At 39.2% G+C, this 16,096-nt stretch overlaps 1 protein-coding gene and 1 long non-coding RNA gene across 3 annotated transcripts in view; one reads left to right on the top strand and one right to left on the bottom strand.

The window, feature by feature from the left end:
• myom3 (myomesin 3) overlaps positions 1–16,096 on the bottom strand; it is a 79,356-nt gene that overhangs the window by 43,807 nt on the left and 19,453 nt on the right. Inside the window, exons 5-10 of the mRNA XM_042490301.2 lie at positions 15,363–15,520; positions 12,934–13,026; positions 12,404–12,492; positions 8,391–8,435; positions 3,245–3,373; positions 3,007–3,168 (exon numbers count right to left, since the gene is read on the bottom strand). Of these exons, the coding sequence (XP_042346235.2) occupies positions 3,007–3,168; positions 3,245–3,373; positions 8,391–8,435; positions 12,404–12,492; positions 12,934–13,026; positions 15,363–15,520 (676 nt within the window). The remainder of the gene's footprint in view (positions 1–3,006; positions 3,169–3,244; positions 3,374–8,390; positions 8,436–12,403; positions 12,493–12,933; positions 13,027–15,362; positions 15,521–16,096) is intronic.
• On the top strand, positions 1,203–5,762 carry LOC148188252 (uncharacterized). 2 transcript variants are annotated; one of them, XR_015777913.1, is made up of 3 exons: positions 1,203–1,674; positions 3,238–3,427; positions 4,096–5,762. It is a non-coding gene; the product is annotated as an uncharacterized LOC148188252 (long non-coding RNA). The 2 variants fall into 2 exon arrangements; XR_015777912.1 differs by having other exon boundaries at positions 3,238–3,291; positions 4,096–5,761.

Below are 16,096 nucleotides of genomic sequence, written 5' to 3'. Positions count from 1 at the left end.
GCCTGCCATAGTGCCCCAGAGCAGATGTAGACTTTAAAAAGAACATCTTAAATGGAGTAATTTGACATTTTGGGAAGTCTGGAATGACATCTCTCTAGACGGTCAAAGTGTTGGGTCAAGAATAATCACATAAAAACATTAGATACACTATAATTCCACTGTTTAAAGTCACCTGCCTCAAAACATTCAATCAGATGCTGAAGAGAAAAACTTCACATTTTTGAATGATCTTTCATGCATTTAGGTTGTAGACATAAGCAGATTATGAGACAGTGATGCCCTGGGCAGAGATTTGCAAAAGACCCCCCTACACAGGAGCAAGACACACAGAGTTTGAGATGGTTTGACCTTTTTTGCTGTTGCTGTTGTTTTGCATCTCTTTGTAGTCCTTGTGCATCTTTTTATGGTTTTGTGTCTCTTTGAGGTCATTTTCTTTCTTGGATGTTTTGTTTCTGTAGTCATTTTGTTTCTCATGGTTGTTTCGTGTCTGTTGTCACTGTGCATCTTTTCTGGTTTCGTGTTTCTTTGAGGTTATTTTGTGTCTTTTTGGTCATTTTCTCCCTCTCTCTGGTACTTTTGCTCATTTTTGTAGTTATTTTATGTCTCATTGCAGTTCCTTTGTACCTCTTTGGTAATTTTGAGACTCTTTCTGGTGAGATATTGCGAGGGTAGGCCACAAGAGTCCCTGACACTTAAAGCCTCTCAGTCTTGCCTGGTAAGCCCATTCAGTAATCCATCCATAGTTGTTGAAAGTCCTCTTTACAAATATATGTTATTTCGTATGAAGGTTTTGTTTTGTATGTGGAGAACAAAATGCTGTACAGCGATTCAGAGAGACAGAGAGACCTCTGAGCATCAGTTCAGTAAGAATAGAAGAAACCACCAATCATCAGAAATGGAAAGAGAAGGTTAGCATCAAAATGTGTGCATATTTAACATAAACAGGTTCCTATTTCAGTGTCAAATGCACAATAAGCTGGAACTGACAAGAAATGTTGCTTTAGCAAAACTGTTTAAATAGAAATAGGTTAGTCTCGGGTTAGCACTCGTCACAGTCTGCTCTGCCTATCTCCTGCTGCTGTGGGATTTTTTTTCACTTACTCCACCCCCACCTCTCCACCCGGCCACTACCCCTCATCAGCCTCATCACCTCCACCTGGTGCTCCCTGCTACTCTTCATCTCCAATCAAGCTAGTATTAAAGCAGCCTCACTCACTGTTTTTCAGATTGTCTTCACTTCCATGCCTGACCTTCTAGCACTTACACTCGGACTGTTTTCCTGGTTTCGACTCAGCTTGCCTCTGAACACCTCTTCTCGTATCTGCCTCAGTAGCCTTCTGTCTCCGACCACGAGTTTTGCAATTCCTGATTCTCATCTGCTTGTGGTTGTGAGGTGTTCTACTGCTTTGGCTCCATCCAAAGAGATTGCCATTCTTCCGTCCATCTTCAGAGCCTCCTGCCGAGCGAAACATCTCCTCCATGTGAGTGCCACTGGGGTTTATTGTTCTGATGGTACATCGATTCACCACCTGTCCTCGTTGATCCCGTTTCCTGCTCCTACTGGATTCGTCTGTTCCGCTACCTGCCTACCTGTTGCCAAGTCTGCCTCCTCCTTGACCACAAGTCCTGCCCGCCCTTCTCAGGAGTACCCGCTTATCCCGAAAGCTCCCTGCTGTAAGTATATATGCAACTTACCTGATACATTCACCTGCCAGTCCGCTCCATGTTCACAATTTCCCCACTCGAACTGTGAGTTATCACCTGTGAACGTGAGCTCACCCCAGTCTCTGTACGAACTGTGATCAACCCAGGAACTCTGCTCCACCCCAGAACTGATAACTGTCCCTGCTTACCTGCAACCTGATTATACTCATCTTTGCTCCATTCAGCCTGCCAAATAGATTAAATAAAGGTCATTACTAACTGCTCATCTGCTCTGTTGTGCTGCAATTGGGTCCTACCACACCCCGTTACAGCACTGATGGAACTGGATCAGGGAATATCAGATGAACATATTATGGACTAAGAAATCAGTTTAAATATGTTCAATCTAAACACTGAGTAGTCTGCAGAGGGCCCAGAGAGAAAAAAAAAATATCCCAAAATATTTAGCGCCTGACTTTACCTTTGTGGTTCAATAATGCTCGAGGGTCATTTACAATTGTCTGGACTGGAAAACAAATTCAAAATCAGAAGGTATTTTAGGATAAAACAGTGATCACAACAATATTCTTCCTTTTTTATGCAGCACTGAGGGGACATTAACTGTTTAGAAGTTTTTATTAATTTAATTCTTCTTCCTCTGGGGCACAAACTATTACACATATAAGCATAGATAGATTACTGAATGAGCCCAAAGCGCCAGGGTGGCTTTAACCTGCAAAATGTAATTCATAGTAACACATGTCTCCAGGTCACTCTACACTGCTGACTTTATTTTTATTTATTCAGATACTGTTCCGCACTTTACACTTGTGTATATATGTATATATGTATCGTCTCTTAGTTTTTAGTTTTTTAAGCGTATTCCTTTTATATTCTATTAATGTTGTTTGCTCTTTATTCTCTTTGTTCTTACTGTATGGCGCTGCTACACCCCAATTTCTCAGTTTTGAGATCAATAAAGTATATCTATCTATCTATCTATCTATCTATCTACATACAGACCAGGAAGAGATTAAAGAAAGACCACAAAGATGCCCAGGAACTGCAAAAAAAAACTAAAAAGGCAAAAAATATACAAAATGACTAAAAAGAGACACAAAATTTACATAGAGACAGAAACCCACAAAAAGATGCAATATAATTTCAAAGACATGCGAAGCAACAAAATAAGAGGCAAAACCAAAGTCAATGTCTTGCTCCAATGCAGGGAAGGTGGTGGTGCTAACTCTGTTAAACTATGAGAAACAGTTAAATAACTACACGTTTTGAAAATATAACATAATTAGTAAGGACCAAACATAAGTGCAGCATTCACATCAAAACCTTTATGTTTCCCCTCACCTGTGACGTAGACAAAAGCACTGTGTTCCTTGATGTCGTCCCAGGTCCTCAGCTGAGCAGTGTAAATGCCTTCATGCTCCTTGTGTGCAGCCTTTAGAGTGATGGCGGCCTTATTGTCAGCCGTCTTAATGTCCACATTATTAGAGGGATGCAGCTGGACACCTAGACAATGACAACTCACAAACCTCAAGCACATATCTTAACTGTCAAATGTCTGGCTTATCTTAACAGCACTCACCGTCTCTGAACCAGCTGACGTCCTGTGGCAGCAGAGCTGAGGTGAAGGTACATTGCAGGGTGAGGCTGTCACCCTCCTTTACCCATGTTGGGGGGAACATGGTATCAAACTGGACTTCTTGCCCCCAGCCTGTAGGGGAGAGGGGGTGGGCAAAGATGGTGAAGGAGGTGATGCGGTAAAAGGGTAGGTGAGAGATAAAGGATAAGGGAGAGAGGTAAAGAGGAGGAAACCCGTTGAATCAGTAAGACATAAGTAAAGTGAAAATAAGGGTAAAAAAAATATCTATAATTACTGTCTCACAGTTGTATACCTGCAAACCACTCAAGTGACATTTGACATCTATGTCTGTGAAAAGACATAGCTTCACCCACCGTGAAATTTTGTCATAGTGCATGAATTTAAAAATGTTGTTTTGTGAGGTCACAGTGACCTTTGACCACCAAATTAAAATTGGCTCAGTCTAGAGTCAAGACAGACAGTTGTGCCAAATTTGGGGAAAATCCCTCAAGATCTACTTGAGATATTGCAGTCACAAGATTGAGTCGGCCACAAGGTCACAGTGACCTTAAACTTTGACCACCAAAATCTAATCACTTCAACCTTGAGTCCAATTAAACACTTGTTTTTTTTAGGAAACTTCCTAAAGACCCTCTTCGTTTTTAAGATAATTTTTGGCTCTTTGCCTTTATTAAATAGGACAGCTTCAGAGTGAAAGTGTTGCCACTGTGACGAGGACTGTTTTCTCGTAAATTTTGATGTCAAACTTTTTTTTTTTTTTAACATTTGTATTATAATTTGTACATTTTGGGTGTCATTTAAATGGTTCTCAAATTTCTGTGTGTTTTTTGCAGATATGAGATTTGCGTCTGTCAGGGTGCCTGCTGTACCAGGTAGAGCTACTGAGTGCTCCTTCAAGGTCTTCTTGAGATAATTATGAGAATGAGATGGATGCAAGGTCACATTGACCTTGACCTCTGACAGCCAAATTCTAATTGGTTCATCATTGAGGCCAAGTCAATGTTTGTGCCAAATTTAAAGTAATTCCCTAAAAGTCTTGAGATATTACATCAACGAGAATGAGGTGGATTCAAGGTTGCAGTGACCTTGAACTTTGCCCACCAAATTCTAATCAGGTCATCACTGAGGCCAAGTGGACATTTGAAGAAATTCCCTCAAAGCTTTCTTGAGATATTGTGTGCGACAGACGGACAAATGGACGACCTGAGAACATAATGCCTCAGGCCATGGTTATCGGCGGCATTGAGGGATAAAAATGAAAAGGAGAGAAGAATTTTTCATTTGCTTTTCCTCACTGGTGCAGGGCAAAGATAAAATTGATAATTAAAGGTAGTCCACTACAGATGTGGCATTAGTGTAGAAAAAAAATTCTAGACTAATAATTTGGGTGGACCTTTGGATTGCTACAAAGTAGAAAAGCATGACGGGTAAAGAGGAGAGGAATAAGGAAGAAGAGGATGTGCAGAGCATAAGTGGCAGACACAGAGAAGTATGCTGATTCCTGATAAGAAATGAGCGCTCATCTCCCCAGCTGTGTCACCAAACCTGGTCAAAAAAAGCTCTGATGTCTCTATACCATCAGGTTTGTGCTATGACATCAGTTTTTCCTCTGCAAAGCCAGCAGTAACAAGCTCTTCTGTCCTCCATGTCTCTCACCAGTGGCAGGGAATGAATTGAACAAAGCAACCCGGAGGGTCTTAATTAACTAAAATGACCATCTTATGCTGTCTTGCATCGTCACAATAGACAAAGACCCTCTGCTTAATCCAAGAGTGCAAAGAGACAAAGGACAGCCAGAAGAGGTGTCCCCTGGAGGAAACAACAGAAGACAGCAGAAAAGGCTGAAGATGTGACACTTTTTTTTTAAAGTGAACAATTTCCTGACAAGTTATTCCTTCAGCTGCCATTCTCTCACTTGTCAAAGCATCGAAGCAATACAATCTGGAAGTGTGAGATATATATGTGCCACAAGGTCTTGTCAAAGCCTATTCTCAGGGATGAATGCGAGAGCCTGTGACATGTTTCTTATAATGATCTTGTTCTGCTTAGCAGTCCAGGCAACCACAGGAACGTGTGTCTAGCTTCATTAAAAACACAACGCTTGGATCTTTGTTTCCCATCATTCAAACCTTCCCTCAGCGGCAATGATGATTATGATAAATTCACCGCAGTTTCGCTTTTGTGTCTTGAGTGATTCAAGATGGAAAATATGATCTGCTCTGTATGAGATAATCAAGTATCAGTTACATAAAAACAGCAGCATGCAATTCTTCAGCATATTCATGCAGCAAACAGGCCCCACAGCCATTACACGCTGATGAAGCTTCATTCAAAATGATTGCCACTTTATTTCTGAGTGTGTGGAGAATGTATTGCATCGTATTGCACCTACAGCACATGTTACCTCTGCTGAAGCAACAGTGTGTTTGTAAGATGGCTGAATTAGATGTGTGTAATTTGACTTTACTTTGGTAGTTTTGACGCTTCTTTAAAATAATTTAGAAATAAAGTAAAATAAAAAACGGTACATACAGTCATTCTCGTACTCTTAAATCGGTCCATGATTTACATTTTAAAAAGCATTTTACAATCTACTTGTGACTTACGGCCAAATCTAAGAGTATCAACTTTATTTTAAAGGAAAACTGGTAATATAAATAATATTAGGTAAAAAATTAAAAATAATTTAGCCCTTGAGCTCTTCAAAACATTTTGTAATTGGTTGTGTTATTGCGTGCTAGTGCACAGTAAATACCACCACCTCCTTTCATGCAGGTGCAGCATGTATGTACTAGTTTGTCCGCTAGCTATAGTCTTTGTGGTGTGTTCAAGTGCAACTTTTTGGCAGAAATGCAGGTGACCTAGGGCAACGCAGCCTTGGTTGCTGCTAGTTTTTTGTAGGGTTGAGCTGAGTACTTGGGTGATCCAGAAGTATGTGGTAGAGATACCACAAATATTATCCAGGTAAAATGTTTCAATATTTTTAATTGCTGATTCCTATCTCATACTAGAAATAAGCCCCACCCATTTCCAGTTTAAGTCCCACCCACTTCCTCCACCCATTCCAAGCACAGACAAGGATACATTTCATTTCATTGAACAGATACAGACACAGATACAGGTGTACGTTATGTAATGATGTACTCTCTCATATCTAGTTCTTTGATGTCAGTTTCTTGGGTCTTTTAGGAGATTTACTGTCACTGCAAAGATGTGGGGATTTAAATGTGACACTGGACGACACAGCCTTATAACTAACTCCAGAAGGGCGAGCAACACAAGCACTCAAAGAAGCAGACAACAGTTAAACATATCCCTACTTTAATCTAGTTATGTAACCCACAACTGGATGTGAAAATGGGACGATGCATCCAAAATGCCCATTAAAAAATGTTTATTTCCCTGTAAAGCTGCATGTTTGCATAGCCAGGCTGACAGTTAAGAGTTTAAGATCCAAAATGAACCAGAATAAATCTATGCAAGATTAGACTATAACTTTATTTTACTTCCACATAATGAGTAGTTTAAATGGCTCAACAGTGAACTTTAAAATATTATCTGATTGCTTGTGTTTTTTTCCAAAGTTTTAAAGTCTCTAACTGGGTCTCTGCTTCCCCACATCCGAGAAATTCAGTTTTTGTACAATTTTCAAAATTATAATCGTAACTGACAGGATTTGTTTATTTGTATTGCTTTCTCAGGACCTGGAAAGTCTCACAGATGTGTATAGTATGACGGGAGTGGAAAGGTAATTATAAGAACTGTGTCTTATTCTCAACAAGCCCTCATAACAAAATTTCACAGAAATATGTGGAATGGATACAACCTCACAAAGCTTCTTAAAATTACGCACTGGCACCATGAAAATAATGTCAATGCAAAGTTGAATACAAATGGCTGCAGGTTTGTTGTGAAACAGTTTCAAAGCTAGGTTTAGAAGGAAAAAAATGCTTGGTTAAGATTAGTAAAAAAATATGGCTTTGTAGAAATAACTATATACAGGATGTAATTTAGTCAAAGATGTTTTGCGTAGTTACGTTAAGCACTTGACTTTTAGTCCCACACATGACACATACAGTCCCCTCAGTTTCATTAAATGTTGATATTTACTTAAAATGTGTGTCCAACGAGACAAAAAGATCCCCATTTTTAACAAATGTAATGTGTTGGTAAGACTTTGTATCCATTTCACATATTTCTACGAGACCAGGTTCGTCCTCCATTGTGTCATTCAACATTGCTTTCAAAAACAATGCATATAGGCAGTTTCAGCAGGCAACATCACTTAATACCTTCCAAAAATGGATATGACATTTACTAAACTGATTCATAAGTCTATTTTCTTATCTACTACTGCACTAGTAAGGTGATGTTAATTTGAGGTCCTTACTGTGGTTAGGTAAAGATGGTAATTTGGGATTTTGGGTTAATAATTGACTTTAAGAATGAGGTTGACACAAAAACATAATCATGCCATTGTGGTGTAGCTTCTTTTACAACAAAAGGGTCTCTTTTAGGTTAGTTTGAGCAGGCTCATTTTTGAAATTTTAGGCTAAGGCTGTTGTTTTCCAGGTGATAGTCTATCCATTCAAGGCAAAATACCATCATATCTCTCATGTACAGCTAGCCTGATCAGATTCTGAGCATACATGTGGGTAGAGGCTGAAAATGTCATGATCTCCATACATGGTGGAGCCTAATCTAGGCCAAAGAGTGCCACAGCCGATATGAGATGCTCCACAGCTTGGAGCAAAATGGAATAAATCCCCCGCTGTCCCTGGAATGAAATATACATGACTCTCGGTTTTACTCAATTGGAAGCGAGTATTTCTATCCCCACAGCAACTACCCCACAAATAGTCTTACTTACACCCACGGACACGCACACCCACCCACATAGAAACATTAACTACCATGATAAACAAACACCATCAATGTACTGCTCGCTTTCAGTGCATCCATATCTTTCTTTATGAGGTGCAGCACGGACAGCAGAGCCGAGTGTCGTGTCACAGTCTTCAAAGCTAACTCAGCCCTCCCTCGTTCGCTGGTGGAGGGGAAGAACTTCAAAGGGCAGCACAGAAAATGAAAGGGGACACTTTTCATTAGACCCTGGTGTGAAACTTACCGGGGGTCTTCGAGTGCTCTGAACCAGCCACGGCTCCTTGATATGCTGAATTGCAGGATGGCAGAGCAGCAGAGCAGGACAGATTGGAGAAAGGCAGCGAGGGTCAGAGATGGAGACAGAAACAGAGGCAGATGTTGTGAAACTGAACAAGCGTGAGATAGAGAGGCACGACAGACAAATCAAACCTGGCAATGCCACATTTATGCAAGTCACATCTAATATTCCCTTTAACCTATTTTTAACAACCGAAGAAAGCATGTGAAATTTAAATGAGAGGGAGAAGCCTTGAAGTGCATCATTAAAATCCGTGACCATCTAATTAATCTACAACATTAGGGAACTTTACTGCTGGGCACAGAGCCCTTTAAAGACAGGGTGGGTCATATAAAAGGTGCAAAGAAAAAAAACAACATCTTTATTATGAAGGTTTCTGTCACAGTGATATAAGGCCATGGTGCTCACTGAGGATGTTTGCCTATTAGTCATCGCTGTCCTCATTATAATTGAAAATGCAAGAGCGCTGCAATGAGATCTGTTTTAATCTGGTGCGGATTTTCATCCAAATATAAAATTTATATAGAAACTTGGATAACAGGGATGGAAAACACTGCAAGTGAGAATAGCATCACAAAGCAAAGTAGCAAAGTAGAAATCATTCCCTTTGGGCTTTATTAAAAAATAAGAAAATATATCTGACTTGAGCAGTGACAAGATTGGAGGTATTAGGAGGATAGAAATATGGATATGTGGTAGAATTTGGCCACAACAGTGTCAGTGCCCTGGGGGGATCAATGAATGTCTGTGCCCCTGCAAAATAAATGAAAAACTGAAATGCTCATTTTATAGCCAGACTGATATTGGATTCCTGAGACCAAAACAATTTAGTAGTAATAGTTGAAAGTTAAAAAGTCTGATAACAATATATCAGCTGATATCCTAGTTTCAAACTCAAATGCATAACATCAAACATTCTTGATAATTATATTTGACTGTGAGATATGGCAGTGAAGCTGAGGTTTCTTGAGATGGACAAACTAATGCCAACACCATTTATAAATGACCTCATATTGTATAAAAGGTCTAGAGTGTAGAATTTAGTGACATCTAGTGGTAAGACTGAAGACTGTAACCTAAAGAAACGTCTCTTGTTTGCCAAGCATGAAGAGCAATGACAGTAGATGTTTGATTCTACTGTGGAAACAATAAGGCGGACTCTGTGGAAGACGACTTGCTCTTTAAAGTGGAGATAAAACACTGAACAATATAACTGTGGTTTCATTTTTACTGTAGACAAGATATTACACTGTAATCAAACTTGATGTCCATCTAGACTATCCCAGAAAAATAGATTATATTTCAAAACAGCCATCAAAAGACAAAAGAAAGTACCAAGTTTACCAAGCTTAACTTAACAACTTGTACTGGCAAAAAAAGCGAACAGTTTTCTATCAAATATAGGTTGACTGCAGTGTCATATCTTGCCGAAGGTAAAAATATCCATTGTTTTATTTACTCCTGTAAAGAAAACACAACAGTTCGTAGTTTCAGGTGTTTATATTCGGATGAAAACACAGTTATTAATATTGTATTAAATTACTGCAATTGTATCCCCATGTATTGTAGGCTATACGCTTGACCTTTATGTGTAGCCTACTGCAATTTCTTGTTACTCACTGGCCAATATACAAAACAAAAATCAATATCACAATCAACTTATTATCTATTTGTTAGGTCAAATTATTTCTATGATGTAAGTGAGGTTATTCAGCTTTTTTAAAAAGAATGATGAATATTCACCGGCTATGATTCGGAGATCAGGAGCTGTAATGTGCCTAAAAAAAAGACGGTCTAACCTTTTTTTTGTTCATGTTACTGAAACACAGAAAACTAAAAATCGTTCTCTGATTTTGTAAAGGGATCAAGCAAGGCCACGTGGGCGACATCCGGCGTCTATCAGTTGCCTAGCAACAGCTAAACCACTGCTCAAACGTCAAACCAGGGGGCGGGGCTTCCGTTATGTGGGTCATAGAGCTGCGTCACACGGCTAATTGAGTAGAGGTGGCTAAATAACTAGCTTCAAATTTAATTAAAATACATTTTGCTCTTACTCAAAGTATTAAAGTACGGTGGTCGGGTGTTGAAAAACCTGTGGGAGCATTTTGGCCAGTGTGGAGCGGAAACAGCGAGGAAAATCAGTGGAGTCGCTCCTCACTGATGCTAACACGTTAGCGGCTAACCAGCTAATGTTGTACAGGTGCTGCGCGTGACTCCAACCCTCCGTTTAAGCCGAGTGGATATTTTTTTAAATTATTTTTCAGACTGTTTAAACACTTGAAACAGCTCACTTGTGGTGGTATAAGGAAAAATACTGACTATACCAAGACATGCGGTGCATTGTTTCGATGTTTTGACTGAACATCAAGAACCACGCTTCACAAACAGTTGGCCCGACCAGCTGCTACCTGCAAGATCCCAAATGATGGACGGACATCCCGAGACGCTTTAACACTGGCTGACTTCAGCAAATGGTGAGTAGTTTTATTTGTTTAACACTCTGCTGTTTGTAACATGCATCTCTCATCTTTGCTGTCGGTGGTGTTGAAATGTGGATGACAGTGGTGGCTACAGACACGAGACGTGTGTTTTGCTCTGTGCTGTGATGTTACTGGGCTTGTTATTGTGAATTCAGTGATTTGGTGTCTGCTTTGGTCAGTACTCTTGATCATCTTGCTGTTGGGTTATTTCTTCATGTCCAGCAGCCTTTGAGCTTGTGTGTAAACCTTGTTGATCTTGCAGTTCTTTTATGTCTTTTTTATCCTCCTTTTATCCTTATCACTGTGACTCCACAGACTTCTCACTGATATTTATCATATTTAAGGCAGTGCAAGACACCACTTAAACACGATTTCTAGATTATTTTCTTCAGATCTACAAAATATCAGTAAGTGTTGATATTGAGGAACAGTGTCCACTTATATGCAAGCTGCACTATTCTGTGTGATTCAGGTGCGTTAGACCCTAAAAGATGACCATTATACACATATAAAATATGGCTATTACTCGTCCCAAAGGCTGCATTGTCTATAAAATTCAATCTACAGCTAACACCTTATAGTTGAGAGTAAATCAGGTTTTGCTTCCCCAGGGTTCTTGTGGATCCTTAAAAAGTCTTAAAGGCATTGAATCTATCTTTGAAAAAATAAGGCCTGGTTTGGCATTAAAATATCTTAACTCAATCTTTAAAATGTCTTAAAATACTTAAACATTTTATGAACATTTTTTTTGTGGCATTGCATTTCAAACACTCGAAATAATATGGAACTTAAAAACAGATAATAATTTATGGAACGCCTCTTGTATTAACATCACCAAAGAGTTATGTTTTATGTTACAATAAATATTTAAAAAATAAAGTAAATTCCCCTCTAACCTTAAGTAATTGATGCCAATTTTGTCTTCTTTAAAATGTGTCCTAAATTTTGTCCAAGTGGCTTTAAAAAAGTCTTTAAAAGTCTTAAAAATCTAAGATGAATGATTTTATGAGTAGGAAGACTTGTATTGCTTCAAATACAACAGAATCTTATTATTTATATTATTAATTGTGTACAAAATGAAAAAGTAAGCTTTGTTGTCTGTTTGTGTTTGAATGTTTATTAAGCCAAATACACTGAGGAGCATTGTCACTGATTTACTTTGAGCAGATTCTGTGCAGTGTCTGCGTAGTTTAAATGGATCACATGTGCCAAATACAGTTGCTGATGCTATGCAGGGGTAAATGTGTGCACAGGTTTTAAAAGCATTTGTATAGTTTAAATCCTGCACTTTCAATGATCTTTGGACTGCTTGTATGGCCTTAAATCTTACAGCTTTTGTTAGTGTCTCAGTAAGCCATAATCAGTTTACGGCCTTCATAGAACTTATGTATTTCAGTCATTGTATTATTACCCATCTTTGTGTTATCCATAATAGTTTTCCAGCAAGGTGGACCTGATATGAAACAAGAAACTACTCACAGTTCACCACAAGTGTTGCAAAGGTCGTAGCTTCACCCGGGGGACTCTTGGCTACCACTTTATACTCGCCCGCATCATCAGGAGAGCACCTAAAGAAATTTTATGCAGCAGTAGTGAGACAAATATCTGCTTTTATTGCACTTTTTTACTGGTAACATACTTTACTCTGTTGTTCTTGCTGTTAAATTAATCCCTAGTACAACATAAAGAAAGAAGGATATGTGGTGCTGTACCGTCAGACCACTCAACTTAGTTGACTTTCTTCATTCTTTAAACTTAGGTAATGGAGCAGACTTACAAAACAGCATCAGCATTTATTTCAAAGGTGGAAAGCCACATTTTATCTCATGACACCACAATTTCCTACGTTACCCCAAAGTTTCTTAAATAATTGATTTTATTCTAAATTAATCGACGGCAAGGTCGTGCTATCCACACATGCCCCATCCTACTTTCCCCTGCCTCATACTCAAACAGTTTTCTGCACAGAGATTTTCTGCCTTAATTAGGGATTTGGGCAAATGACCTACCTTCTGATCTCCAGTGTGTTAAGACCAAATTTTTGTTCAAGATGGTAATTCCATGGTTGGTCAGACATTCTCAGACGCACACCGTCCTTATACCTGCGGCAGGAAGTTAGAAATAGATCAGAGTATGCAAAAGTTAAGGCTTTTTTGAATATCAAAAGAAAAGTGAACAATGGGCTTCACTTATGGTTCATGATCCTGCCTGCTTATTACTTATGCTCGTCTTTCACTATTCAAATGTTAGTTTGGCTGAATCTATAACAACCAGAGGGGCACTTTGATCTCTCATTCCTTCTTGTGCTGGGCACTGTTGAGGGCAGCCTTTTGCAGCTCATTGGGCTCGATGGGTCCCATATGGGATGGTGAAGCCCATGAGCTTCAAGTTATTCTGGATCACGGCTTATGTTCATGAATACTGAGTACCATCAGGCTATCCATCAGCTGCTCTCACAGCAGCTTAAGTATCAAGGCCGACAGTTTGGCACGTTGCCTGAATTAACTCAGGTAATTTCATATTAATTCAGATGACGATATTCAAGTCAGGGTTCAGAACTGTAGTGTCATGACTTTTGTTTTTTTCTTGCAAGCAACTCATGGACTAATAGTCTCATCTCTGTATTCAATCATTTGCATGTACAGGTGTATCACCTAACCTAGCACCTTACCTCTCACACCTCTAATGATATACTTCTAATGATCTCATGACAAATTCAACAGTATTTCACTGTATTATGGATGAGCCATAAATTAATGATAGAATGTAGGGCTGCAACCAACGCAAGGGCCACACTTCATGCGTGAGCAGCATGTGACAACTACCTGGATTGCTGTGGCTCACACACTTGCGGTGTCCACGCAGACAGCATTGTCGCTGCAGTGCTGTTGCAGAGCTGCCTGCTGCTAAAACTACTATATTTCAACAATTAAAAACTAATACTCCACTACTTTAAGGAGCCGTGCAAGCCACTGCATTGTCAACAACATGGTAATGCAAATATGTCACAATAAAAAGTCTTGTGTTAACAACTGAGAGGATTCTGGTGACTGAAACATTGTCAGAGGGATTTTATTTTGAAATTGAAACAGGACAGGTTGAGTAAAACAGATATATTCATATTCCTTCTGTGACCAATAGACATTGAATCTGTAGTGTAAAGTTGTATAATGTGAAATCAGTATTAGTATCAAAAGTCCTTTTTCATTTAGATGAAACACAAGTGCAAATATGTCACAATTAAAACCATAAAATAGTGGAGTAGTAGCTTTTAGTTGTGGAAATATAGTAGTTTTAGCAGCAGGGTGCTCTGCAACAGCACTGCAGTAACAATGCTGTCTGTGTGGACACTGCAAGTGTGTGAGCCGCAGCAGTCCAGCATTGATTGCAGCCCTACATTTTTAGAGGCTCACACGTAAAAAACAAACAAACTGTGAGACTCAGAATCTCCAGATGTGCTGCTCATACAGGCATTCTGGCTTAACAGGGGTGCCAAAATAAAAAAAAAACAGGTTCTGCAGCATGCACATGCTGCTCAAACAGGCAGTGTGGCCCAGGTGTAAGGACTATTTTCATCACTCTTCTTTCGTACTTTTTTCAATAGTCAGTGAAATAGTGGCATCTTTCAGCTGTTTGTTTTATTTGTCTGAAAATCCTCTGAAAACAGTCGTCTGAAAACAGAAGAAAACAGCCAAAATAAAAAAATAACTGACATAAATGGTTATTTATCATATTTGTTGTCAGATAGATTTTTGTTTATTGACCAGTTGATTAATCGACCGATAGTTTCAGCTCAGTTAAAGTAAGACTGGGTGTCTAAACCTTTGTAGTAGGGGCCACATTAATGTGAAAACACCTGGGAGACAGCTGATTGTAGCATCAAATGGGTTATTACTTTTTTTTCCCTTACAAACTCAACTGTTTCGTCTTCAACTTTTCACTGCTCCTAAAAGTTCTTACTGCTGACGCTTCTTTGCCGTGGCCTTGTTGTTTATCGTCTGATTAGGGAAACACATTAGTTTGTACTTGATGCATGTCTACACATTATATAATAGTACTGCCATTATGAGGTGAAAGGAGAAATGCAAAATGATCTTGCTTGATAAACCAATATTGTGTGGCAAGCCAGGTGTACTATCAGGGCCATTTAAAATGAGTTTAGGGACTATGGTTTTTGTGCTCAGGGGCTATGGACTTTGGAAATGCCTGAAGTAAGATATCAGGAGTGCACATCTTTGTACACATTATGTAGTTGTTCTGTGAAAGTTGGAACTTTGGGCCATGACACTTTTTCTGCTCTAACCAAGCGAGAAACTAAATTAGAATGACATCAGTTTGCAGTATGACCCAAGACTTTAACAGAAACTGCTGGAGAACAAATCACCATAGGCCAGTGGAGGCCAACAGAATTGAGTGCAGCAGAAATGGAAGTTCTTACCATGTGACCTTTGGGGGTGGACAGCCCTGGACGGTACAGCAGAGTGTGACCGTCATGCCCTCCCAGACAGTGTGAGCTCTCAGGGGGATTGGAAAGTCAGGGGCCTTCTGACTCAGACGCTCCAGGTACTTCATGTGGGCAGATGCCCTTTTTTCAGCCTGTAGCTCAGACAGATCCAAGAAAATGAAAATGTAGAATAAATAGATTTTGCAGATAAATGAAAAAGCAATGTTATGATAAATATATTCTTAGTCTCTCTTAAGTAAACTTTTTTTCCTACAGCAAGCATCCAAGTGCTTCACAAGTCATTTAAACTGAATGAGAGAAACAGATGAACTAAGGAAATACAAAAATGGAACTGTGAATAGTGATGGTGGTTGTGCGCTGGAGAAACATCTTCGCAAACAAGAAAAGAAAAAATGCATAAATTTAGCAACTAACCACTAAAAACATTGATATTTTTATCTCTGGTATATCAAAGTTGATTAAACTAGGTCATTGATGTGACCTTGTTTTGCACAGTGCTGTTTTTTTTTGTCTTTAACATCCACTCTGCAGCCCATCTTAAAGACATTGCAGACATTTGCTTTGCTTGTATTTCATTCAGTGCAGGGGAAATATAACAGCATTGTTTTCTAGTTTATTTAAGATAGGAAAAAACAAACGTGGAAGATGTGAATTCAAGCCAAGTCCTCATCACATGTTTGCAAGCAAGTCTTTAAAACAGGATGGTA

This window comes from Plectropomus leopardus, chromosome 11 (assembly GCF_026936395.1).
Source record: "Plectropomus leopardus strain MGB_pleo_1.0 chromosome 11, ASM2693639v1, whole genome shotgun sequence".
In the NCBI taxonomy this organism is placed as follows: domain Eukaryota; kingdom Metazoa; phylum Chordata; class Actinopteri; order Perciformes; family Serranidae; genus Plectropomus; species Plectropomus leopardus.
This window is presented reverse-complemented; position numbering and strand designations above follow the sequence as displayed.